At 38.0% G+C, this 26,337-nt stretch overlaps 2 protein-coding genes across 2 annotated transcripts; one reads left to right on the top strand and one right to left on the bottom strand.

Annotated features, from left to right (window-relative positions):
- Positions 1–313: 313 nt before the first annotated feature.
- mfsd8l2 (major facilitator superfamily domain containing 8-like 2) lies at positions 314–9,511 on the bottom strand (the record flags this gene model as incomplete). The annotated part of the gene is made up of 12 exons (XM_084121129.1): positions 314–347; positions 1,343–1,451; positions 2,383–2,513; positions 2,651–2,773; positions 3,313–3,526; positions 5,931–6,004; positions 6,285–6,582; positions 7,350–7,429; positions 7,497–7,616; positions 8,799–8,861; positions 8,982–9,167; positions 9,436–9,511. The coding sequence occupies 11 exons, from the start codon at positions 9,509–9,511 to the stop codon at positions 1,371–1,373; spliced, it is 1,446 nt and encodes a 481-aa protein (XP_083977255.1). The 3' UTR covers positions 314–347; positions 1,343–1,370.
- Positions 9,512–13,689: 4,178 nt separating this feature from the next.
- Positions 13,690–25,266, top strand: kcnmb3 (potassium calcium-activated channel subfamily M regulatory beta subunit 3; the record flags this gene model as incomplete). The annotated part of the gene is made up of 5 exons (XM_084119600.1): positions 13,690–13,772; positions 15,474–15,686; positions 21,732–21,906; positions 24,516–24,542; positions 24,717–25,266. The coding sequence occupies 5 exons, from the start codon at positions 13,690–13,692 to the stop codon at positions 25,092–25,094; spliced, it is 876 nt and encodes a 291-aa protein (XP_083975726.1). The 3' UTR covers positions 25,095–25,266.
- Positions 25,267–26,337: the final 1,071 nt, after the last annotated feature.

Raw genomic sequence — 26,337 nt, 5'->3', positions numbered from 1 at the left:
CAAAACAATGTAGTAGATCATATGCACCAGAGGACACATAAATATTCCATTTCCCTCTTAAGATGAGTAAATATCCTAAGAAATGACCAATGATCTGTGCAGAATAACTACATAAATCATTTGTTTTTGAGAAACTTAGTTTTTTTCCCTTTATCATCCTGCTCACTCTCTCTCTCTCTCTCTCTCTCTCTCTCACACACACACACACACACACACACATATTACCATGCATCGAGAGTTTTGCAGTACTGTCTCTCCAATGTCAATCTCTTTAAGGGACAACAGCGCCATCATGTGTTCATTCACTTCAAATGTTCATACTCCTCCACATCAGCAAATCAGGAGATCTTCAAATCATACAAGACATGTACATTAAAAGAGTCAGTAACTAAATACACTATGCAAAATGAAACAGAATGGATGTGTGTGTGTGCGCGTGTGTGTGTGCGCGTGTGCGTGTGTGTGCGTGTGTGCGTGCGTGCGCGCGCGTGTGTGTGTGTGTGTGCCCTTCTTGCTGTTCTCGGTCTGCTAGCCCTGGCAGGGCCTCTTATCTCCCACTGTTTCAGCATCTGCTCTGTACAGGCCCACACGAGCGCTAAACTTTGGCAGACAGACCACAGAGAGAGGGGCTCTTGCTCTGTGCTGAAATATGAAAATCACACAGATAGATTCATTTACCAATGACAGCTTTTTGTCATACAGCAGAGAGTGTGATTTTGTGTTATAACGTTGCTTGTCGCAAGCGGGATTATAGCATGTTTGTTATTCAGTGGCCCACTTTTTTACTTTTCGTTTTCAGTTCTGAGATGTGTCTATATTGCAGTTTAGAGATGCATGGTTGGAGTCTGTATCAGTTTAACTCAGTTAGTGCAGAAAAAATCAAAGTTATGAGTGGAATTTCAGCCTGACACAATATGTCATCCAGATTGTAGAGAGTGAAAAAGCAAATGAACACAATGAGTTTTTTTCTCTTTAAAAATAAAATGTGTTATGTCAATATTTGTGTATTGTCATGAAATGTGAAACGTCAATTTACATACACACACATATATATACAGTATGTATGTATGTATGTCTATATATTTATATATGTTTGTATGTATGTATGTATGTATGTATGTATGTATGTATATGTGTTTGTGTGTGTGTGTGTGTGTGTGTGTGTGTGTGTATACATATACATATGCATATATATATATATATATATATATATATATATATATATATATATATATTATCTGGTTTTTTTTTCAACCAATTATTTTTAAAATTTCATTTTATCATGTTGCTGAAACTAAAATTACACATTTCCCCAGTGAACAAGGTAAGTCTACCGTCTCACCTGTATCCCGTAAAGCGAAAGGTGGTGTCTATCCTCCGTTCTCTGAGTCCTGAGCATTCTCCACCCTGGGCGGCTCCACCAGCTTCTCGTAGGACAACGCCATCATGATCTGACCGGGATAAGACACCGAACGTTAGACTCACTGTTAAAAGTCTAACAAAATTGGAGCCGAAACAAAAGGTACAATATTTGTCCCTCATTAACATATAAATAAACAATGACTTCACATTGAAGATCAGACACCAACTTTTGTTTGTTGACAGACACCAGACATTGTTATGTGTTATAATAGACATTTTTCACATAATTCATCATTGTCTAATATTTCCTTAATATATGAACAGGGAATATCTTGATTTTATGAATTATTTTCTTCTTTAGTTTACATATTTTTAAAGAACTACAGATTGTGTTAACCCTCATACCTATTTTTTTTTTTTTTTTTTTTTAACAAATGCACTATTAAATATCTGCAAATAAACTCATGGCAAGGATAAGCCCAGTTAATATAATTTTTCCTTTTTTAATCACTTTTTCTTATATTTGTTTAGCTTTGTCAGAAGGGGACAATCCTAAATTTCCAACCCCGTTACCATGATTTTTATTATAGTAAATAATACTATCATTCAAAATGGGCATTAATGGAAGTTTCAACATTAAATTGAATAAACAAACTTCTTGAAGTGTTAGCACAAGATGAATAAATAATTCAATCATGTTACTTTTCTGAACATACCAACATATATTATTATTTATTAATGTAACTTGAGATTGCAAAATACAGTTTCACTTTAAGGCATTCTCTATCTAATGAAATGTTCCAAATCACCTCTATGAAAGGAAAAGGCCGACATGAACCTACAATCTCCATTCAATAGAGATTTTTTTTTTTTTCAGTTGACTGGATCCGTAATAGACACCGTTTGCACAAAGCAATAAATGTAAACTTAATTGAGCTGGTAAATGATGTGTGTTATGACATACTGAGAGAAATATCTGATAATGTTACAGAATCAGTCATAATGAGTCTGTGTACGCACCATGATGAGGGTCAGTAGAAGCATCATCATACCCAGCATCACATAGAGATTTCCTATTAGACCCCCTGCCCACAGGGGACCGAGGATGGTGGCAAGACCCCCGACTGAACGTCGCACACCCTGACTAAAGCCTGCACACACACACACACAACACACAGTCGTTAACAGTGACAAAATGTGACACCTACAAACGTGAGTGTTGCATGTTTACTCAAGATCTCATTTATCTTTTTCTTATGTCTCTTATTGTATTCTCTTTGTTTCTCACCTTGTGTTTTCTCAGCTGTAACCTTAGAAAAGAGGGACACCTGAGACACGGCAACGAAAGGAAGTCCCAGTAACTGCAGGAACACTCCGATGATAAACTCAATCAACTCGAACACAAACCCACCTGATCAAAAGACATATCCATCGAGAATGAAAGAGAGAATATCGAAGACCGAAATAGACAGACAGGTACACAGATAGACAGAAATAGACTGTCAAACGATAGACAGACAGACAGACAAACAGACAGATAGTCAGAGAGATAGACAGATAGTCAGATCAAATGTCACAGATGGACAGACAGGGAGACAGATAGGATGGATGGATGGATGGATGGATGGATGGATGGATGGATGGATGGATGGATGGATGGATGGATGGATGGATGGATGGATGGATGGATGGATGGATGGATGGATGGATGGATAGATAGATAGATAGATAGATAGATAGATAGATAGATAGATAGATAGATAGATAGATAGATAGATAGATAGATAGATAGATAGATAGATAGATTCAAAACAGTTCCAAACTAATAATGCATATCATCGAGCTGGCACTAAACTGAGCTGGCATATTGTGTCTGTCCATGCCCAGGTGTATGCCAGTTTCTCTGGATGTCTGCCAGGCACGCACGCACACACACACACACACACACACCCTGTGGATTGGCCAGGAAGATGAGGCACCAGACACAAGCCCCGCTGCAGATGATGAGCCCCACAGCCAGCACCACCCGGTCCTCCAGCACACGGCTCAGCCAGCGCACCAGGAAGAAACCCGCGATTACCTCCAGCCCACACAGGCTGTACATCACACTGTTCCCCAGCTCACCCAAGCCAAAATATTTCTGCGTCAGGGGGGTCACCATGGTCTGGGGACGAGAGCAGGACATCAACCACTCACAACACCCTAGCAACCACATAGCAACACGCTTGGAGGGACTGTTCACCCAAAAATGAAAATTAGCCCATGATTTACTCACCCTCTAGTCACCCTAGGTGTATATGACATTTTTCTTTCAGACGAATACAATCAGAGTTATGTAAAAAAAGTCCTGGCTCTGCCAAGCTTTATAATGGTTTGTGTATGAAAAAATATTCATATTTAACATGTTACAAAGTTAAATTCTAACTCCCGGCCAAACGAACATACGCAGTCTACTTGCGTCTAAAGCGCAACTTACGCAACTTGTGACATCAGAGGTAGCGTAGTGCGTCATGGCGTAGTGTAAATATCAGCAGTGCGTTGCATTACTCGCATAAGTTGCGTTTTAGACTTAAATGGAATCCATATGTTTGTTTGGCCGGAAGCTAGTTATTTTACTTTATAAAGTTTTAAATATGGATATTTTTCTTACACAAACGCAGTATTTTTCGCTTCAGAAGGCCTTTATTAACCCCTCGGAGCTGTGTGGAGTATTTTTATGATGGATAGATGCACTTTTATGGACTTTTCTTCAAAACAGAAAAAGCCATTCACTGCCATTATAAAGCTTGGAAGAGCCAGGATATTTTTTTTTATATAACTCAGATTGTATTCGTCTGAAAGAAGAATTTCATATACACCTAGGATGGCTTGAGGGTGATTAAACCATGGGCTAATTTTCATTTTTGGGTGAACTATCCCTTTAAAGCAACTCAGAACTAATAGCAAGTCTTGCATGTTCTTCAGGCAATGTTAAGTAAATGTAAAAATTACAATGCATCCAGCACGTGCTTTTTCATAGAGAAATTTGATTTAATGTGAAAGAACAAACCTAGGCATGATATATCTGAGGGGGGGAAATCTAATGAAAAGGAACATCCTAAACTTTATTTATTAGTTTGTCGTGTATCTAGGTCAGGCAGCCGGGAATGTAAATGTGTGTCAATTTCAAATACCTGATTATATTAAATCAAAGCTTAGATTAGATTGCATTAAATTAGATTTAGATGGTCCTACACTGTGAGCCTTAATCAATCATAATTGGGCAGACATTATTTAGCTCAGATGAATTTAGGACAGTGTGGGGCGTCTGGTGACTGGTTTTCAGAAGCACTGTGCCCATTTAAAACACATTTTGATTGCAACTTCCAAAATAGCACCATAGTAGCATGTAATAAATATATTTTATGTTGATAGCATTTTGCTAACTTTTTTACCACATTGCTATTACCATATTTTAGCACATTGCTAACATGTTTTAGCATGTTGCAAATTTTATTAACACAGTGATAGCATTGTTTTACCATTGCTAGCACATTTCTAGCATATTTTAACATGTTGCTAAAAAAAATTACATTTAGCGAGAACTGTATTCTAGTATGATGTTTACATGCTGCTAACATGTTTTAGTATGTTGCTTGCTAGTTTTAACCATAGATACATAGATTCCTTATTAGCAGCCGTTGAATGTGGCATCTACGTACACATATCTATGGTTTTAACATTTTGTTCATGTGTTGCTAGCATTTTCCCAACACACTTTAGCACATTGCTAGCATGTTTTGACACCTTGCAAGCATGTTTTAGCATGCTTCTAACATGTTTTAACATGTTGCTAGTACATTACTAACATGTTTTAAGATGTTGTGAGTATGTTGCTAGTATGTTTTAGCATGTACATTGCTAACACGTCCTAGGTATAGGCCTTGCTAACGCTTCCGTAGTCTAAAGGCTCTGGTCTGAGTTTGGTGGTCATAAATTGGAAGCTTTATGCTGTTAATTTTAAAAATGTTGGTCTTAAAAGAAAAAGATGCTGCTTAAATACCAGATCAGTAGTTTGGCTTTGATAAGCCAACATAATTACTGAAGGCTGGCACACACTACTTTTGCCTTGATTTACAGTCTGGACGAGTTGAGGCTAGTTCTCGAAAGTTAGAGCCAGTTCGCAGATTTGAGTTGGCAGAATTTAAGAAAATTATAGTGTACTATGGGCACAGACTCAGATTTTTTTATCTTCCGACTATGAATCTGTCCACTATTTTGAGAATGTTAAACATGTTTGATATTTTGACCCGATTTTATACACATATTGATTCCATTTGTCCACTGTCTCCTAACCAAGTGCATGTTTCATGAGTTTGTCATGTTCGGACCGACTTGAAAGTCTGGTAGTGTGTGATCCTCAGTCGTGTGTGATGTTTTTCCTCCGTAACCATTTCCATTGTAACCACGTCGGCAAGTATATGAAGCCTATAGTGTTTTAAAATCGGTTTAAAAAGTTGTGTAGTGTATTTTAGTGTATGTGGACCAGGACCTACGCTGGTGCCAACCCTGAAAATGATGACTTTTACCTCGAGTGCTGTCTGATTGAAGAGAGTGATGAACTGAGCAGTGAGGAGAACCACCACCTCCTCCCTCAGAAACTCTACACAGAGAGAGAGAGAGAGAGAGAGAGAGAGAGAAAGAAAGAGAGAGAGAGAGAGAGTTATAGATATCAGGCTGCCAAGACAAGATTGAATAAAATGGAGATATCTACCACACACACACTGCAATCAAAGACAGAATGAAGTGATCAATAAGCCGTTTTCAGACCGCTACTCTCAGATTAGCACCTCAGATGCAACAAAGAAGGAATCAATGCCACACCAACTTAAAGTGCACTGCTAAAAAAGCACTTTAATTTGACATTAAACTCTGGGCTTCACCTCGACTGGCACTGAAGTTTTCAAAGGGGTCAGAGGGATCTGGAGGTGGCGAATCAGGAGGAGATGGGGGGACTTCGGATGAGAGCTGGGTCTCGGTCTGTTCTGGATTGACCGGGCCATTCGAGTCCACAGCTGAAGCCCAGTCTTCATCTTCCAGACTCATGAGGGGCTCATCTTCTTCACCTCTGACCTCTCTGAGGGGCGTGTGCTGCTCAGGGAAGGAGTCCAGTGGTGGGATGTCCCAGTAAAGGAACATCACTGCAAACTGCATAAGCAGCCACATCCCACACATGAAGAGCTGGGTCGAAAGAGCACAAGGCAGCTTGAACTGAAGAAGTCAACTTATTTAAAATAACTTAAAAATGGCAAATAAAAATGTTGAAGTAAGATAGTTAACTAACGTTAACTAATGAAATCTTATTGTGAAGTGTTGCCGCGTATAAATGAGAATGAGATTTTTAGCATCACAGTAATACAAATGTAGGAGGAAACTTGTCATGAAAATAATGTCAAAAAGAAAAAAATATTAATCATGCTTAAAAAGTGCTTCATTTTCTTTACTCCAAGTGAAGTGAAATATCCGCCGGACATGCTCTTATTTTATGGGATCCTCTGACAGGATGTGTGTTTCCTAGCCCTGTTACTATTGAGCCCCCTAGCACTACACTTTGGAAGTCTCTCTCTTTTGATCTGATGCAACCATTTCAGGCCTTGGATCTTCTACTAATGACCTGAAGAGTGGAATAATGTGTGTTTCATTAAGAAGACATCTGAAATGTGCAGAGTTACTACATTCACATTATAAGCTGCATCCATCATTATGTGAAACGCCTGTGTGCTTATAAATCATACAGAATGAGTTTTTTTGGAAATGTAAAAATGCAGAAAGTTTTCTGTGATGGGTAGGTTTAGGGGTAGGGTTAGTGTAAGGAGATAGAATACACAGTTTGTACAGTATAAAAACCATTAAGTCTATGGAGAGTCCCCACAAAGATAGTAAACCAGACGTGTGTGTGTGTGTGTTTAGAATGTAAATTTATAGGAAATTAGCCAAAACATACTTACCCCAGGTGAGGTGTACTTATTTACAATGAATGGACCCAATTTGAAATCACACAACCTTAGAAAGATATTGAATGCAGGACCTGAAAGTAAAAATGCATTGTGTATATATATTATAGCCACTTATTGCATGGTGGAACACTGACTCACCAATCAGAAGTCCAGCCTGACGACATGCCATGACAGCAGCAAAGACTCTAGCTCGCTCATCGGGGAGGGTAGTGCGTGTCAGGAACCCAAAAATGGAGGAACCAGCTCCTGCTCCAATACCTGATGGAAGGATGCAGTGTAATCCAGAACTCCATTATGGGAAAAAACATTAGGCAGCGGCTTTACACTAAGTGCAAATAGCGATAGATGTTATTAAGACTAAGTGTAAATAGCAATTATTTACACTAAATGAAAATAGCAATATATTCTATTTACACTAGCCTATTTAAAGGTAGCAGTTCTTTGCAATAAGTGCAAATAGTTGTTAGATGCTATTTATACTTATAAATAGTGGCAGATACTATTTGCTCCTCAGTATTGTTGTACATTAACAGGATGCAATAATAACAGAGTGTAAATTACTGTATTTATAAAAAATATTAAATGGATGCCGCCTTATTGGGAAGATAATAAATACTTCATTATTAAACACTCGTTACGCACTTTATTTCCACTTTTCAAATATTTTCGTCATTTTTATTGAAAATAAATGCCTTTCCAATCTGATATGTGATGAGAAAACGGAGATGAGGAGTTTGATAAAAGGCGGGCTCGAACTCGGGTCAAACGTGTCAAAAGCTACTTCTCCGCGCCATACTGCCTACAGCCTACCTCACTGTAGACACTGAGAAGTGTGCGTCTTTTTTAATCTTGTGTGGCCCAACCAGACATTGGTGGGCAGGGTTAGTGTAAATAGCCTTTGCCAACAGGACAGGCACTTTACACTTGCAAATAGATACTCTGAAAAAGTTACTGTAAATACTGTGTGCTGTAACTAAAGTCCGTTTATAAGCATCACGTCATTTAGTACACGGCACAATCAGATTGGCTTGGTCAGCATTTAAATAGACCCTCTACCTCCCCCAGCTCCACCTGCTTATATATATATATATATGTGTGTGTGTGTGTGTGTGTGTGTGTGTGTGTGTGTGTGTGTGTGTGTGTGTGTGTGTGTGTGTGTGTGTGTGTGTGTGTGTGTGTGTGTGTGTGTGTGTGTGTGTGTGTGTGTGTGTGTGTGTGTTAGAAACAACTCATTGGGTCCGGTCAGGATTATTCAATTATGCACTGCAGAAATTACAATATAATGAGAGTCATCAATCAAAAAGAACAGTCTCTCTGTTAGTATCTGTTGGATGTCTTAAAATCTCATTATTGTTGATGGTTTACACCACAGGAGCACAGAATCTCACAAACAACGTTTATTGTGACTGATAGAACAGTGCAGCTTCAAAATATCCTCACCTGCAACAAGACGGCTGGACAGCAGGAGCCATTTTGAATATCCCATGAAATACATGAAGTTTCCTGTAAGACAAATGTGTTGCAATGAGCAAGTCAAACAACATCATCAGGAGATCATAACTGCACAAAAACAAGGGTTATTTGATATATTTTAAAACCATCTCCATTCTTAGATATACTGACCCACAATTTCAAACACATTGGAGAAGAGAATGATGGTCTTTGTAGTTCTGGTCTTGTCTGACCAGTGGCCAAACACTGGACCTGAAACCAGCCCACTGAAGCTGAACGCGGATAGACCCAAGCCAAGAAAATAAGGTGGTGCCTCTAATATCTGCAGATATCGCCATATAGTGGGCAGAATGACAGCTGAAAGAGAGAGAGATTGCAAAATACAATCAATACATTCACCAATTACACATTAATAGTTTAATGCTTTCTTGCACTATTGATTCAAACAAGTTAGTTGCTGCAGAAAGGAAAGGAAAGGAAAGGAAAGGAAAGGAAAGGAAAGGAAAGGAAAGGAAAGGAAAGGAAAGGAAAGGAAAGGAAAGGAAAGGAAAGGAAAGGAAAGGAAAGGAAAGGAAAGGAAAGGAAAGGAAAGGAAAGGAAAGGAAAATAATTATTGGCCACTTACCATATTCTACACCACTCAAAAGAAATATCAATCCAATAGTGAGAAAAGAAAGTTTTCTTTTTTGTCTGTAATCCATTATAGTGTTTCTGTAGGTTATTTTCACAGCACTTGATCATTCCTCTTCCTCATGGTCCAATTGTTGTAATGAGAGGGATGGTGTTCTCCATTACTGACTCTGTTATGTAACCGCTCGTCTTACTGTAGGCTATTTCTCTTTTTTTGTAGATCATAGCAAATGTATCAATGAGCAAAAGACAAAGTATAAACCATGTGTTGCTGGCAAGTTTAGGAAAAGCTAGGGAATTTTTTTTATGATTTTACGCAAATACGCTGTTTAATGTTCAGAGGATCCCTTCCTTGAATATGATCATCAGGTCGCCATCACGAGGTAACGATAAATGCCCTATAATTTCTTCATTGATGCAGCATTGTAGATTAACAGGGGTCATGCTCTTCCAACAGTCTCTGAACAAGCACCAGAGATCTAGTATTACCTGTGAACTTGTATCCATTATTTATCGTGTTCAGGTGAAGTGGGACTGTAATTCTACTCCCTTAAAGCTGTATCTTCACTTCTTTATAACAGAAATTCAGTTAATTCCTGACTATCTACACTCCTGGGCAAAAAGAAAGAAAGAAAGAAAGAAAGAAAGAAAGAAAGAAAGAAAGAAAGAAAGAAAGAAAGAAAGAAAGAAAGAAAGAAAGAAAAAGAAAGAAAGAAAGAAAGAAAGAAAGAAAGAAAGAAAGAAAGAAAGAAAGAAAGAAAGAAAGAAAGAGGGAGGGGGGCCCGAAATGGCTAAACACTATGGAGTGCAACGATACCCTCATGTCACGATTCGATACATATCACGATACTGAACTCACGATACGATATTATTGCGATACTACAAGACATATGATAAAAGGTTATCAAGAAATGCACTGTTGATTAAAATGCTAAATTTGATATTACATTGTGGGTGTAAATGAATAGGACAATGGTGACACCAGAATAAAAATATTCATGATTCTGAAGCTGAAAATACAGAATTATATTACGAATATGCTTACACTCTGTCACTGACTAGATGTGGCCACTTTTTACTGGTAACATCAGACATTTGGCATTATCAAGACCCACAAATACAATAATACAGTAATACCCCAACTGCATTGTTATAAATTATATTCAACATCATATATAGTACTGACATTAAAACTCTGAATACTTGATTTTTTTCTCACACAGTAATTTTTATTTTGGGTGAACTATACACAATACATATTGCTGCATTTTTGTGTTGCGATATATTGTGACACGATATATTGTTACACCCCTACTAAACACTAAGCTTTAAATTGTATTAACCACAAACTATTGGTCAGGAAATTAGCTAAACTTAAGCAAATGCACTACTTAATAAGCAGTTGCTGTCTCAGAGTTAGCATTTGGAATTTTGCAGAATATGGGAAGTTTGAGTGATGAATCACAATGAAACACGGTGATGCTCCAGAGCGGCGTCTTCTAAAATCTGCTGAGAAATATTATAATAAAAGCATCTCTGCCACAGTGAAGCATGGAGGAAGAGTGTCAGTGTGTGGGGAGTGTTTTCAGATGAGCATTGATGAGCTGCTTCACTGGGAAAACTCATTTAATGCTTTGGAGTACGAGAGAATAATGCAGAATGGCTTGCTTCCCACGAATGAAATGTTTTTATCTAAAGAGGAATGATCAGATGTTATTTTTCAAAAAGACAATGGTAACACTTTATTTTAAGGTGACGTAGTTACATGTTACATGTACTAACAGTAAATTATGCATAATTAGTAAATTATGCATAATTACATGTACTAACAGTAAATTATGCATAATTACAAGTAATAATATTACGTCACCTTAAAATAAAGTGTAACTGACAATGCTCCTGCCCAAAGTCCAAAGACAACCAAGAAGTGGCTTGAGAATGTGTCCATCAGGCTCATGTTTTGCCTGGTCAGAGTCTAAGATTTGAACCCTGAAGTGAATGTTTGGTCTCACACTAAACTCAAATGAACCGGGAGACATTTTTTCAGCTATTCGTGAACTGTCTGAAGCCATTAACATAGTGTGGAACTGGAACAACAAAGGCTCTTCTTCCTGTCTGCAAGCTGGAGAAGGCTGCTCCATCAGCACTAAGTTACTTTATCTACAGTATTTGAGCAACTCTTGCTAATTTCCTGATTAGTGATTAAAATGGTTAAGATCATTAAAAGACCATTAAATAATTAGGCATTTTTGGCTTGTCCCTTTTTCTTTCTTTTCTTTTTTTGCCCATTAAGTGTATATTTATGCTCGCATGACTCGCAACACTCATCAATAAACATTACTGTTTTTTTAATTGTACCTCTAACAAAAACGTATTAAAGTATTGGTTGTTTGGCCTTGTACATATAAATATAAATATTCAAGGTATATGGTAATTATAGTTTTTAATATACACACTAAGTTTGATGTGACAACATACTAAAGCACATTAAACTATTGTAATTTTAACTTTAGTGTGTCATTCAATATTACATATATTTAATATATTTTAGGTGTACTATAATTATTCATAATTACAAATGTGTAATACAAATATATTTAAAATCATGACATAAACGTTTCAATATAAATTACATTAAAGCATATTTTACTTCAAAGCTGATCAAAGCTGAATTTTCAGCATCATTATTCCAGTCTTCAGTGTCACATGATCCTTCAGAAATCATTCTCATATGAAGATTTGCTGCTCAGGAAACATTAATTTTTATTATCAATGCTGAAAACTGTTGTGCTGCATAAACTATGATACTTTTTTTTCAGAATTCTTTGATGAATAGAAAGTTCAAAAGAACAAACCAGGACCCATAAAAACGAGTCAATTCACCTTTTTTATATAGTGCTTTATACAATACAGATAGTTTGATACATACAGTGATAAACAGGAAAATAATGATTAATGATAAACAGAAATCAATTCTGCTGCATGTAAATCCGCTCTAAAAAGATAATAAGAAATACGGTAAATACGGTAAAGTTGTAGCGTATAGGCTACAGACGACAACGTTGCCAAAAACTATCTGAGAAAATTACTAAATAGCTTTATAATTTATGCCCGGCCAGTAGGTGGCGATGTCACTTTGTAAAGAAGCACTATGTGCCTAGACAGAACACTTAATACTCAAGCGCATGACGTCAACGTTTTCACAATTTCGCGTTTTTGTTGTTTACACAGAGAAGATAACGGTATTATTTTCAAAAACTTGCACTTCGAATCTTTTATGTTTTTAGTTGAAAACGTTGTCGTGTAAACGGTCCTATAATAAACTTTTGTGTTCCCTGCAACTGAATCCGTGTCTCTCCCTGACACGTTTAGTGTTGATTCAGTTAGGTTCAATAAAGTTTATCAATTATGAGTTCAATTCAGCTACAAAGCAGCGGTAAATGCGAAAAAAAAATGTCATCTTCTCAGGTCATCATCTCAAAAATATCTTATTAAAGCAACAGTACATCCTCAGCAGATGATGACCAGGTGCGCAATGCTGTTTTGATAAATTGAATACATTTGTATATACAATAAGTCGTTCATTAAAAATTAATGTTATTTTGGATTAAAAACGCATTAATTATTGATGCACTGTTGTGCTCATGAAGCTAAAAGTTGTGAGTTTTGTCATTTGGTGTCGAGAATCAGTTTTATCAGAGTCTAGTTTAATAGCTACGTAAGGCTATATCATGAACAGAAGAACGCATCTTTTGAGGTAAGACATAATTTGGAACTTACACCATGTGTTTCAGTAAAGTAAACATAATTACGTGGGTTTCTGCTGACAGGCCTGGCATCTGGACACTTTGCATAATGTTTTTTTTATTATTATTATTCTATGCAGTTTGTTTAGGTTTGTTCATTTACTTCATAGTTGTGTCCAGGTCATTTATAAAAATAGAAAAAAAACAACTGTCATGAGTGCTTACAATCCCATAGGACATAATTATGGTCTGGCTGTAGGGGTTCCCATAGAAACCCTCTGTGGCATCCTTGTTCAGGCAGAGGAAATATATTCCACTGATCTCATCTGGATGAGAAGAAAACAATCCCTTAAGTGCACTCTATTGTGCACTACATGTCTGATGGCTAGGCAGCACGGTGGTTCTGTGTCCAGATGTATGGTACATTGACCTTGTCAAAGTGGGGTCGGTGTTGTGTTAATTTAGTACTGTAACCCAGTTAAGGGTTACTTGATAAGATAGAAATGCTGCTGAATCATTCCCCCCGAGGGTCTTTCAGTGTTCCTGTTAACATCACTCTGCAGGGCGCGCGGCGACGACACATGCGGTACGTATGGAGATCAGATCCACGTTTTATTACAGATAATTGTCCAGTTGAATCTAGTATGAGATTATTATTATTATATTAATATATTATATTTGGAAGTTATTCCAAATAGCAGCAACAAGTCCTTGAGTTGGAAATGTTGTTAGAACATAGTATAAACCTCAAAAACTATTTTTGTCTCCACCACTTAATGTATTGAAAATTATCAAATGAAGTAGAAAGTCACTAAAATCTAATAGTTCACTCGAAATGAACTTCTGTCAATATTTACTCACCCTCATGTTGTTCCTGTAACGTATTTGCTCAGTTTTGGTTTAGTTATGCCCTTGTAAAAAAGAAGTGTGCTTAATTGAATGTGCACTTTTAGTGTACTTCAAATCTTAAAAATCTTTTCTTTCTTTTTTTAAACTGTACTTGCAGATAATATTGACGAAATAAAAACGCCACTTTACTTAAAGAGCAAATTAAACGTTTACTTTAAAGTACATTTTAAATCATTGTTTTAATAATCTTTTGTTGTGCTTTAAAGAAGTACACAAATTTTTATGTGTTGACTAACATACTAAAGCACAGGACTTGATTATAATTTTACTGTAGTGTGTTATTTGATATAATATTTAAAGTTAATGTGTTTTAAATGCTAAATAGCTGATTTATCATTACAAATGTGTAATTAATAGAAATTTCAATATAAATTAAATAATTAAAGTATATTTAAGTTTACCATAAATGCTTTTCAGTACATTCATCACAAGTCCTTCTGAAGTGGGTCAAAAGCACTCTTAAGTTCAACTAATTGCATTTAATATAAATTTAAATTATAATACATGTTAATTTAATTGTAAATAACATGCAATTAAGTGAGTAACTTAAGTAGGTCTATATTCAGTTACATATATTATTTTAAAGTACATGATTTCCATAATGATGGTCTTTTTAGAAGTATGCTTATGGTGTACTACTTTTTCACAAGGGTGACTTTCTTCAAAGATATTTGTGTTTTTAACCCCACACAATGAAACTCAGTGGGGTTCTTAATTGTTTGGAAATTAAATTAAATGAAATGAGTAAATGGTGGCTTTTCCATTAGTTGAAGTTGCAGTCTGATATGAATATATTTTTCAATTTAAAATAAAGATCTCGTAAAATAAAGCCTGTGGTAAACATAACTTGATGATACTTTGACGTTGTGTTTGTAAATTACACACCCATAGCAAAACTGCAAACTTTGAAGCTAGGGAGTTATGTTCATTTTTGAAAACATAAGAACCCCCCCGCCCCATTATAAAACCCCATTGGAAAAATTAGACTTCCAGGTTCTGAGTCATACCTACACCTATCTATTCAGTTCTCGTCAGTAGATCACAAGCAGAACTTTCCACTCCCATCGGCGATTTTTTGGAATTGCACTCTCACGCTAATCTGGCCCTCAGGCCTTGTGCATGTTATAGTAAATCTGCATAAAATGATTTAAAGAAATAGTTCACCCAAAAATGGAAATGGAACATGTCATTCCAAATCCACATGCTGTTATTTTCTTTGTTATTTTACGGATATTTATAGAATTTTCATGAAATTCTGAAGATTCCTCAGAAATTCTCCTTTTGTATTCCATAGAAAAAATAACACCATATAGGTTTGTTATAAAATAAAGTTGGGCAAATAATTTCTGGGTGAATTTTACCTTTAACTGTTTCTCAGGGATGCCTTCCACCAGCAAGGCCAACTTCAGGGAACTGGAGGGAACTGGAGGAAAGAAAGGGAGCTGAGATGCAATGAGAAAGCCAGAGCTCAAATCCCAGATTCCAGTGTGGGAGAAGACAAAGCCATCCTCTTGGGCTTCACCATGATGACCTTCTCAATCCTCATGTACTTTCTGGTGGGAATCGTGATGGTGAAACCATGTCTCCATAGGTTAGTAGCAGGTCTTCAGGTAGACTGCTTGTATGCCTTATTAGAAAGGATACTTTTCATGTTGTAATGTTCTTGTTGATGAACTTTGCGATTAAAACAGCTTTTGCTTATAATCACTACAATGAAATATGATCACTTTAAATAAATATGAAATAATTTGTCAAAAAATAATGAGCTGCCAAGAAAGTCCTCCAGTTTCTTTCTTTTCTTAAAGGACCCTATTATGCTTTTTCACTTTTTCAACTTTAGTTAGTGTAATGTTGCTGTTTGAGCATAACAAAGATCTGCAAGGTTACAGAGTTCAACGTCCACTATATGTGGTCAGAATTGTTGCATTATTCCAAATAAATAGATTGAGATTCACAAACAAATGTAAAGAGATTCACAAAAATGTATCAGATTCACAAATAAATAGATTAAGATCCACAAATAAATGTAAATACCTGTGCAAAGTATAGCTATGACTTATTCCTCAGTGTAATGGCTGCAGGGACAAAACTGTTTTTGTGTCTATTTGTTCTAGGGATTATAAACCTACGGCCAGAGGGTAGAAGCTGAAACTCTGTGTGCAGTGGATTGGAACTGTCGTTTAAGATTAAACCAGTTTTGCGATGTAACTGTTTTGTGTACAAGGTCTCCACATTGAGCTGTGGCTGCTAGACCACTTTACTATTTGGTTGAGTGAGTTTTTATTTTTCAAAGAGAGGTTCCCAAACCATGCTGCTAGTGCAAATGATAAAACTGATTCAATAAAAGTGTGGTAAAAGAGGGTCATGATGGATTTGTCAATGTGAAAGCGACTCAATTTCCTCAAACAGAAAAGGCGCTGATGCCCTTTTTTACACACAACTTCAAAGTTAGTCTCAAATGTGAGTTTTGAGTCTATTATCGTCCCCAGGTATTTATCCGATTGCACACATTGAACAGTTTGACCTTTGATCGATGTAACTTCTTGTGTTTGGATTTTTTATTTTTTTTAAATCAGTGAGCATGTCCTTTGTTTTGGCTACATTTAGTTGAAGGTGAGATGCCTCACACCATTCAACAAAGTCATTGATGACTGGACCATGACGTGTTTCACTATCTTGGAGCAGGCTAACAATTACTGAGTCATCTGCATATTTAATTATGGTCCTGTTTTCCCACCTGCTCTGGCACATATATGTGTACAGGATGTAAAGAAGAGGTGAGAGTACGCATCCTTGTGGGGATCCGGTTGATGAACAGACTTTGTCAGAGAGACTGCCATTTACTCTCGCTCTTTGCGCCCTGTTTGTTAAAAAGTTAAGGATCCAGCCTACCAGGTTATTGCTCAGGTCAAACTGTTCTAGCAGCCTTGTGATTAAAATATGGGGTTGGATTGTATTAAAAGCAGAGGAAAAGTCAACAAATAAAAGTCTGGCATGGGAGCCACTGTTATCCAAATGCTTAAAAAGTAAAGTGACTGTGGCATCTTCCACCCGCCTACGGGGTCCGTTTTCCTTAATATTTCAGACCTCACCAATTTTTGGTGCCACTGGTCTAAAATCATTAAGGGTTTTGGGGGTGTTGGATTTGGGAACAGGGACAACCACAGCATCCTTCCAGACCCCAGGGACTAATTGTGCCTCTAAAGATTTGTTAAAAAATGTAATGCAAAGGAGTACTCAATTGCTTTGCACAGGTTTTGAGTATGCACCCACAGATGTTGTCTGGATCATGGCTTTTGTTAACTCTTAGAGAGGAAGGCTTTGTGCACTTCTTTTTGTCTTATATTAAAGTGATGAACGTCTATGAGCTGGTTACTCAAATTGTAGATCTCATTGCTAAAATTAAAAGTATTAAAACGATTGTAAAATTGGTTAAGAGCACTGGCCAGCTCGGTGTCTGAGCTGAAACCATCCAGGGTGACTGGGCTGCTGCTCTTTAGATTCTGGAGGCCTGCTATGGTTTTTATACTGTCCCAGACTGATCCAAGATTGTTTGTTGCCATCTTGTTCTCCAGTTTATATTTATAGTCTCGTTTTGCTTTGAGAATTCCTACTTTTAGATCCTTTTTTGCTATTTGTAGTTCAGCAGTGTCACCCCCCTTAAAGCATGACTTTTCTTTTCTTTTTTTTTCTGTAAGCTATCCTTAACAGTTTTAGTTATCCATGTTTTTTTTTGTTTTTTTTTTGGGGGGGTTTTTTGGGATAGATTTTCCCATTTTTGCATGGAACAATCATGTCTCTACAAAAAGCAATATATGAGCATGTCACATCAGTCCACTCATTTAGGTCATCCCCACAAGACTGTTTAAACATTTCCCAGTCTGTACAAAGCAGTCTTGCAAGCATAGTACAGATTCATCAGTCCAGTCTTTAATTACTCTAGTTTGAGCTTTCTGTCTTTTTAGGACAGTTTTGTATGTTGGCAACATATGCACACAGTTATGGTCCGCTTAGTCTCAGCCTCAGACGTCACGCCCACGGAACGTTGGCTAAACGTCTGATGCATATGGTACACTTAACTGGAAACACTTCAGGAATGTCGAAGTCGTCATCTGATTGGTTGAATTTTATCGGATTTCCGGGGGGCGCGAGTGTCGCGTTTATTTTCGGTCCCCCGGGAAACAAAGCGCAGACGTGTGATTGCGGAAGAAAAACTGTTGTGTTTACATGAGTGACAATGAGCATTTATCAAGATCAGCTAAACGTAGGATTCTCAAAAGTATGCGAGGTTCACGGCATAGACTCTTTAAGAGATGTCCAGGAGTTTTGTTTGAGGCACTTAGTGGAGACAAAAAGAGATATTTTAGCCTGTTTGCCGACGGGATTTGGGAAGAGTATTATTTTCCAAGCCTGGCCGACCCTTTGTCAGCATTTAGAAGGATTCCCAGCAGATCCAATTTTACTAGTTGTGTGTCCCCTCCTATCTATCTTGTTTTCTTCTCCTTCTTTGATTTTCTATGCTGACTGACTTGTTGCACGCCGGTCTGTTGTTGTGGGGACATTTCCACGCCCCGAAACGTGACGCTGAACGAAACGAACTGTAATTGGTTGTTTGACATGTCGGTCAAACGGCCTTATGGGCGGGCCTTGGCCAAAGAAAGCTGCTATGAATTCCAGACCTTCAGCCGTCAGTCTGAAGGTCTGGCTACGCGAGACTATGGTCCGCTGAACCCAGTGGTGGTAATGGCATTGATTTGTAAGCGTCCTTTATAGATCCATAGCAGAGGTCCAGGGTTTTATCCCATCGGGTAGGACAGGAGACATACTGGTAAACATTTATCAGTGTTTTGTTGAGTCATACATGGTTAAAATCACCCAGTATGAAGTTTGGCGCCTCGGGTGAGAGTGATTGCATTTTCTGCACGGCTTCAAAGATGGTGTTAGAAGCCGATGCAGCGTTCACTCTTGGGTGAACATAGACTGTTGTTATAAAAAGTTGTGGAAATTCACGGTGTAGGTAGAAAGATCGTAGCGATACTGATAAAAGTTTGACATCTGGTGTACAGATACGTTCTCTTACAGTCACAGAAGTGCAGTATCGTTTGTTGAAATATAAACATACCCCGCCACCTTGAGATTTCCCCGTTACCTCTCCCTCTCGGTCGAGTTGGTAAGGTGCCCCGAATCCATCAATTGACAAGTCGGTGTCCTGATCATTCCCGGTCAACCAGGTCTCTGTGAAAGCCAGGACACAACAATCCCTGAAGTCCTTCAGAAAGCTGACGTTTCCCTGGAGTTCATCCATTTTGTTCCTCAGGGACTGTACATTCCCAAAGATCATGGAGGGTAGAGGAATACGAGAAAGCCGCTGTTTTCGGAAACGTTGCCTGACGCCTCCCCGCTTACCTCGCTGTTTCTTCATTGCCGCTGTTTTCCCCCCTGGGTCTTTTAGGATAAAATCAGGCAGTTGTGGCGTGATATCTGTCACGCACGTTATCCCACAGTTCAGTTGCAGCAGTGTGGTTCTGGTGTACTGTAGCCTTCCATGGCTAACAGCTCCGTTGACAAAGTCAGAGATAATTAATCCATAAAAGAGCGTCCAGAGGGCAGAAAAGGTTATAATGTCCATTTTGTATAAGCGCATACATAAACCTCGCTATAAAAACAGCAAAAAAAAAAACTGGACCCGTAAGAACTTTACCAGAATAAATAAGAAATTAAAGCACAAACACGAGGGCTCTAAACTTCCACGCCAAACTTTCACTCCCTCTCACTCTCACTGCCGGTCACAGTTTGCCCCCCAGAGGCTTTGCAAGAGACCCAGCAACAGGGGAGGCCTACTCCAAGACCTAAACGTAGTTGGGAAGGGAATAAACAGAACTGAGGGGCTTTTTTTTTTTTTTTTTTAAATCACGATTCCCTACAGGCTATGATAAGAGCAGCTCAAGAAAGGGAGCATGCCCCTCCAAGAGGGAGCCTTATCCTTATTCCTACTCAGGGAAGGAGGGAAATTAAAGCAAGGCATAAGCAGTGTGCCAAATAATTTTAAGTACACAGACTCTAGACCCCAAGGAAGCCACAGGGGAGCTAGGCCTTGCTTAAAAACCACAATGTATCTGAGTGAGAGCAGCTCATACCCTACCTTGAGTAAAGGTCCTCTTCCTAAGATCCCCTACTATTAGTGCCTACTACTAGTATCTCTTTTGGCACTAGGCCTTGTAGAGTACCCTCCCAAAGGGGAGCGATATTCCGACATCAAACTCCAACCATTGGGGAGGGATGTAATCAAAACAGAGGGAGCCTTTATTAAGAGCAGATTAAGAAAGAACCTTAGAAATTAGCCCTTCAGGTTACAACCTCCCCTATTGCTGCCCTTTCAAGGGGGAGCCTAATCCTTACTCCTACTCAGGAAAGGGAGGAGAATGAGAGCAGGGCATGGTAAAGTGTGCCCGCCACTCTTATCACTCAAACCCCAGGGAACCGCAAGAGAGCTTAGGTTCTACTTCAAGACCCCAGTTTAACTGGGGGAAAACGGCTGAAGCCTGCCTTAAATAAAGGCACTCGACCTGTATCACATGACAGATAACAAGGAGTGCCGCCAATAAGCAAACTTCCTCTACTCATTAGTATTGTCGCCATGGTTGAGCACCCATCCAAAGGGGAGCGATATCCTTTCTTTACGACCCAACAATATTTGGGGAGGGAGGTAACAAAATATGGTTCCATTCAGCCCTGCTCTACCTAAAGGGTACCTATAAGCAGCCTATCACAAAGAGCAAACCAGGCTCCTTAGAGCTGCCACTCTTCCGAGGGGAAGCCTGTATCCCTATTTTTGCCATAAAAAGGGAGGGAAAAGACAGCAGAGCATAATGCAATGTGCCCAGTAATTCTGTTGCCTATGGCTTTAACCCCAAAATGAGTCGCAGGGGAGCTCAGGCCCTACTTAAAAACCTCAATGTCATTGGGGGATCGCAGCTCATACCCCATTTAGCATAAAATCACTCTACTCAAATCCTGCTATAGTTAGCGAATAGCAGAGCACTTATCCAAAGGAGAGCGATACCCCTACTTCAAGACCCAATGATAGTTGGGGAGGGCAATAAACTAAACCTATGGACCAAAATTCATCACAAGCAGCTTTTCCTCAAGCTGAAGTAAATACTAATATATAGAGGTTGCAAAATGGCAAACACACAATACAAAATACCACCATGGTAACACACAAAACTAAAATAATACAAACATTAATTTCACAACATACGATGTAACATAAAACCCTAATGCACACAACTGATAACAAAACACTACGCATAAACATATTTATTAAAATAAAAAATACAATTAAAAAAACATCAAATGTGAAGTATCACACAGGAATTCTGGGAATGTCAGTTTACGGCTTTTTACTGTAAATTATAAGATTTGTCATTTTTTTTACTTCCAAAAACAGTACATTTAATAGTGTTTTACATGAAATGTAAAGTTAAATCAATTACAGCTTTTCCCTGTATATAGTAATGGAACTTCCTGTTAACCAATTAACAGGTTTTTACAACATTTTTTATATAGTGCATACCTTATTACATATTTACATTGTAAGCATTCACTTAATAATTTACGTTTATCTTTCCAACAGCAACTGGAAAAATTCTGTCAACTGCTCATTAGACCGGATTGATTTGCTGGATGAAGTGATGGACTGCCGTGGTAATGTCAGCTTTAAATGCCTGCATGTTTTGGTAAACATTTCGTCCCCTGAAAAAACACTTCGACTTTACTATGATGAAGAGGCTGTGAAATCCAGGCCAAAGGTACAGTTATTTAACTGAGTGGAGGATTTAATCATCCTGTCATTCCAAATTCTATATTATTTTCATTCCTCTGGTTTTATGGACTATGATTTTAGTGCCAAGCTCCAAAGAGAAAGCACCATTAAGGTACAAGCAGATAAGTTTTTTAAAAACTATTATTTGCTGAAAAACCTTCTCCTCTGCTGTACCTCTCAAATCTCATTTGCAATTACTGTATGCATATTAAAATGACACACAAGAACCAATTGGCATTCTGTATCTTCACAAATTTGTGAAAAGAGATTTGACAATAACTTATATTTCAGTCTGTTGAAAAAGCAAAAAAAAAAAAAAAAATTAAATGTTTGGCTAAACTGAACTCTTATACAATTACGTGGCATTGGCATTTAAAAAAAATCTAAATAAAATATAAAAACAATACTACGTTAAATATATCTTATTTTATTCAAGGTCACAATAAATACTTAATAATAATACTTAATACTAATAACAACAATAACAATAATATTTTAACAATTTATTAACTTCTATAGTTCATCAAAATTTGTATTAATTAAAACATCTTATTGTTGATATTGAGCATCTTAATTGTAAATGCCAACAAGCTTAATATGACATAACCTTTCAAAAAATATATATATTTTTTCGATTCATTGTGACTAGTGAAGTAATACATAAATGTATTTCATAAAATTCTGTGTTTTTATTTTGTGGTAACACTACTGACATTAAAATGTGTGATGATTTTTATGTAAACAATTTATTTTAATTAAGACATTTTAATAGTGTGATTTTTGACTTATTTCCAGTGTTGGGAGTTATGCGTTACAAAAGTAATGTATTACAGTAACTTATTACTTTTTGTTGTAACGCAGTAGTGTAAGGCATTACTAATCAATTTTCAGTAATATTTTACTCTGTACATGTTCAGTAACGCATGCGTTACAACACACTTTTAGCCCAAAATTTAATTGTTAAAAAAAAAAAAAAATACAGCCAGACCGCAAGACATTAACGAATGAAAAATGCAAGTTATTACCTGTTCGTGGTCAGTCAATAGCCGCGTGCATGTGGTGTCCAAGTTTGTAAATAATGACTAAATGACAGCTTCTGATCTATTTGTAAGGCGATTTATTTCATTCATCTCCCTCTTGCTGGTGTACCTTTGTATTGTGTGTCATAGTCCAGTAAAAGCGTGTTTAGGACAGGTTTTACAGGAGTGCCGCGATCATGATTTCGGTCTCTGTGCTCGCGCTGGCCAGTGGAAAAGCGGTTAATGGGAGAATATGGTAGAAGAAGACTGTACATTCGCGGGATGGACGTATGCGCATTGCTCTGTTTGCTCTGCTGTGTTTTCTTTCTAACCAGAGAGCAGTCCGTTTTCTTTCGTTTTGAATTGTTCTGTTTAAAAGTAGACATGTCTGACTGTGAGTGAGGCAAGTAGACACTGAGTTTCGGTTCATTTATGAGACGCCCGCGCCTCCGTGTCCTGGTTATCTCTTGTCTACTTATATTTACTTCTTACTTATTAAATCCAGGCAATTGGTAGATGAATCATTGATTAAAATTAAGATACAATTAATACAAAACGAAATTCACTTTAAAGAAAGGCTTTGTGCTTTCTGTTTGAGGTCTCTGTGAAAGCTTAAGCAGTCTTTAGTGCCGCTTTCAGAGCGGTCCCGTCCGTTACGGAGAACTGACATGACCGTAACATCATTTTTTCCTCATAAATGCGAACACGAAAAATAAAATAAAATAAAATAAAATAAAATAAAATGAATATATTATGTTCTGTGGAGAGCCAACCCTTCTTCATATGGTGGGTAGTAGTAGGCCTACTTTTGGTTTGCTTAGTGTAATTCACAGAATTACTAAAAAATATTTTGCTATAACCTACCTAAAAGTTAAAGATGTTTTGTGTCACGCTATTTCCCTCATATTAGATATAAAATGCATGTGTGTATATTTTTCTAATGTCTGGACTCCTTTATTAAGGGAGTAGCCTATGGATGTATAAACAGACGTTTCAATATATTGGTATTAAATGCATTTTCTGAGAATTTATATTTTAAGTTTTTACTGCAAATGTCACGTCCATAACGCTGGAATTGCCCAATTTTAAATAATTTATTCTCAACTAGTCTTGTGGTGTAGGTCTACGTATTTTATAATGTTAATTTCAAATAATACTAAAAGTAATTTAAAGATGTGGTAGCTTTGGATCTGGAGGTGTGGGGTGTGTCGTGATTCTGCTTTCTCACACCGCACACCGACACAGGTTCATGAATCTGAGTGTCGCGGTTTCATATCGCATATCTTTACAGACCTAGTCATTTTAGAATGTTAAGTTCTACTTCTGTAGTTATTTTGGTTAAAGTAACTCAAAAGTAATACAGGAGTAATGTAACGCATTACAATTCTGAAACAGTAATATTGTAAGGTAAAGAATTACTTTTTAATAACAGTAACAAGTAATGTATAATGTATTACAGTTTGGAAGTAACTTGCACAACACTGCTTATTTCAATGAGTCAAAATACTGTATTTTACAACAAATATTGTTATATTCTATTCTTTTAAAATTATTCTTTTATTACTTTTTTGAACAGGAAATTATGGAGAAAAGCAATGGAACGGTAAGACTTTAAAAATTAAAATGATTATTAATATCAGTTATTTTAAAATAATGTATATGGTTCCAATTTATGGATAAAAATATGTTTTATAACATATCAATCAAAACAGTGAGTGACCATGTAGTGTAAATATCTGAAATATCCATTTCAGTTTGCCATTATCTTTTCCCTCAGTGCTTCTACACTCCAAAATGCCAACGAAACAAGACAGAACAAGAGGCTGAGGCCAGTAACATCAAACAAGCGTTACATACACAAGGGAAATACATGACATGCTATCTCAGTGCTATATACCCAGATGACGCCATCTTGAGGAGTAAATACTCCATTCAAATGGCCTTCTATTACCTGCTGTGGCCCAGCCTCATGTTGTTTGGTGGAATCCTCCTGGTGGGGCTGGTGAAACTCAACCAGCATCTTGCTTTCCTCTGCACTGAGATCAGTAGAGAGGAGTTACTCGGCAAGCAGGGGAAAATGAGGGAGGGAAGGATCTACCGGCTCTTAAGATGCAGGCCTGGGGGCAACGTGGAGCAGCATGACCAAGTTAGCTAGAAAATAGTATAATGTGCCTCTACTGTAATGGTCAAATTAGTAGTTATAATAACTTAATTCATCATTCAGTCTTATGAAATAATATTAGTGCCTTATGCCCGAAATATGGCCAAAGATTTTATACATTGTGATTGTTCATTAAAGTCAAATAAAGATGGCATCTGAAAGTTGCAGTTGGTGGTCAGTTTCTGTGTAAAGTAAGTTTTTATATAATGGAAAATATACATTTACTTTCCAGTTTATAAACTGGAAAATAGTATTTTCCTTGTACTTGTCACAGTATGTGACTGTAGTAATGAACGCACGACAAATGGAGTACAATCAAATAGTATTTAATCAAGATACCACTAGGAAAATGCATGAGAATGGTATAACAACCACATGAAACGCAAACGAGACTAAACACTGAACAGAAAGAAGGAAATAAACCATGAACAGACAAACAGGAACAGGAACCCAGAGGCACTGGCGGTGGGCGAAACCAGGGTGGTGATGACGGTGGGAGGAGCCAGGAACGGGAGGAGTCAGAGCCGGAGGGAAGGCAGAGTCCGATGGAACCAAAGGGCTGGAGGGACGAAGCTGATGTAGCTGAAGGCCCGTAAGTCCGTGGCAAAGGCAGAGCGACATCTGACCAAGACTAAGCCGGAGGGACGAGAGAGTCCAGTGGAGCCGTAAGGACGATGGTCCAAGGTGGAGCCAAGGGAGGGAAGAGCCAAGGTGGAGCCGACAGGTTGACTAGCCAAGATGGAGCGATGGAGTCAAGCTGGAGGCAGAGCCAGGGGATCCTCTTTCAAAGGTGGAGCTGAGGACCGGAATATTCAAGGGTCATCCACGCAGCATATTGGAGTTAACAATGGAGGAACTGAGGAGCAGACGGGAACCAGCAGAGGAGGGGTCGACGAACTTGCTGCCTTTGGAAGAGGAGGCGAGAGAGGGAGGCTTGGTGGGAATTATGGAGACACAAGAGACTTCAAGCTGGGAGGAGCCAGCGGAGACGCAGGACACTTAGAGCTGGTGGGACAAGCAGGATGATTGAGAACCAGGGAAACATCCTCTTCCATTTCCTCAAACAATGCAGAGGCCAGCTGCAGTTCACTCTCAGCTGCGGGAATTTGGCCGGGGCTTTCCTCCATGCCCTCATATACTCCACGAGCAGTCCCACAGCGATGCATGGTGTTGCCGGCTCACGCACCTGGTCAGATTCTGTGTGGGGCTTGGGCTCCGGGGCAATAGTTGGCTCAGT

Source organism: Abramis brama (genome assembly GCF_963993115.1).
Source record: "Abramis brama genome assembly, chromosome: 7".
Lineage (NCBI taxonomy): Eukaryota > Metazoa > Chordata > Actinopteri > Cypriniformes > Leuciscidae > Abramis > Abramis brama.
The sequence above is the reverse complement of the archived record's forward strand: the minus strand, read 5'-3'. Positions and strand labels throughout refer to the sequence as shown.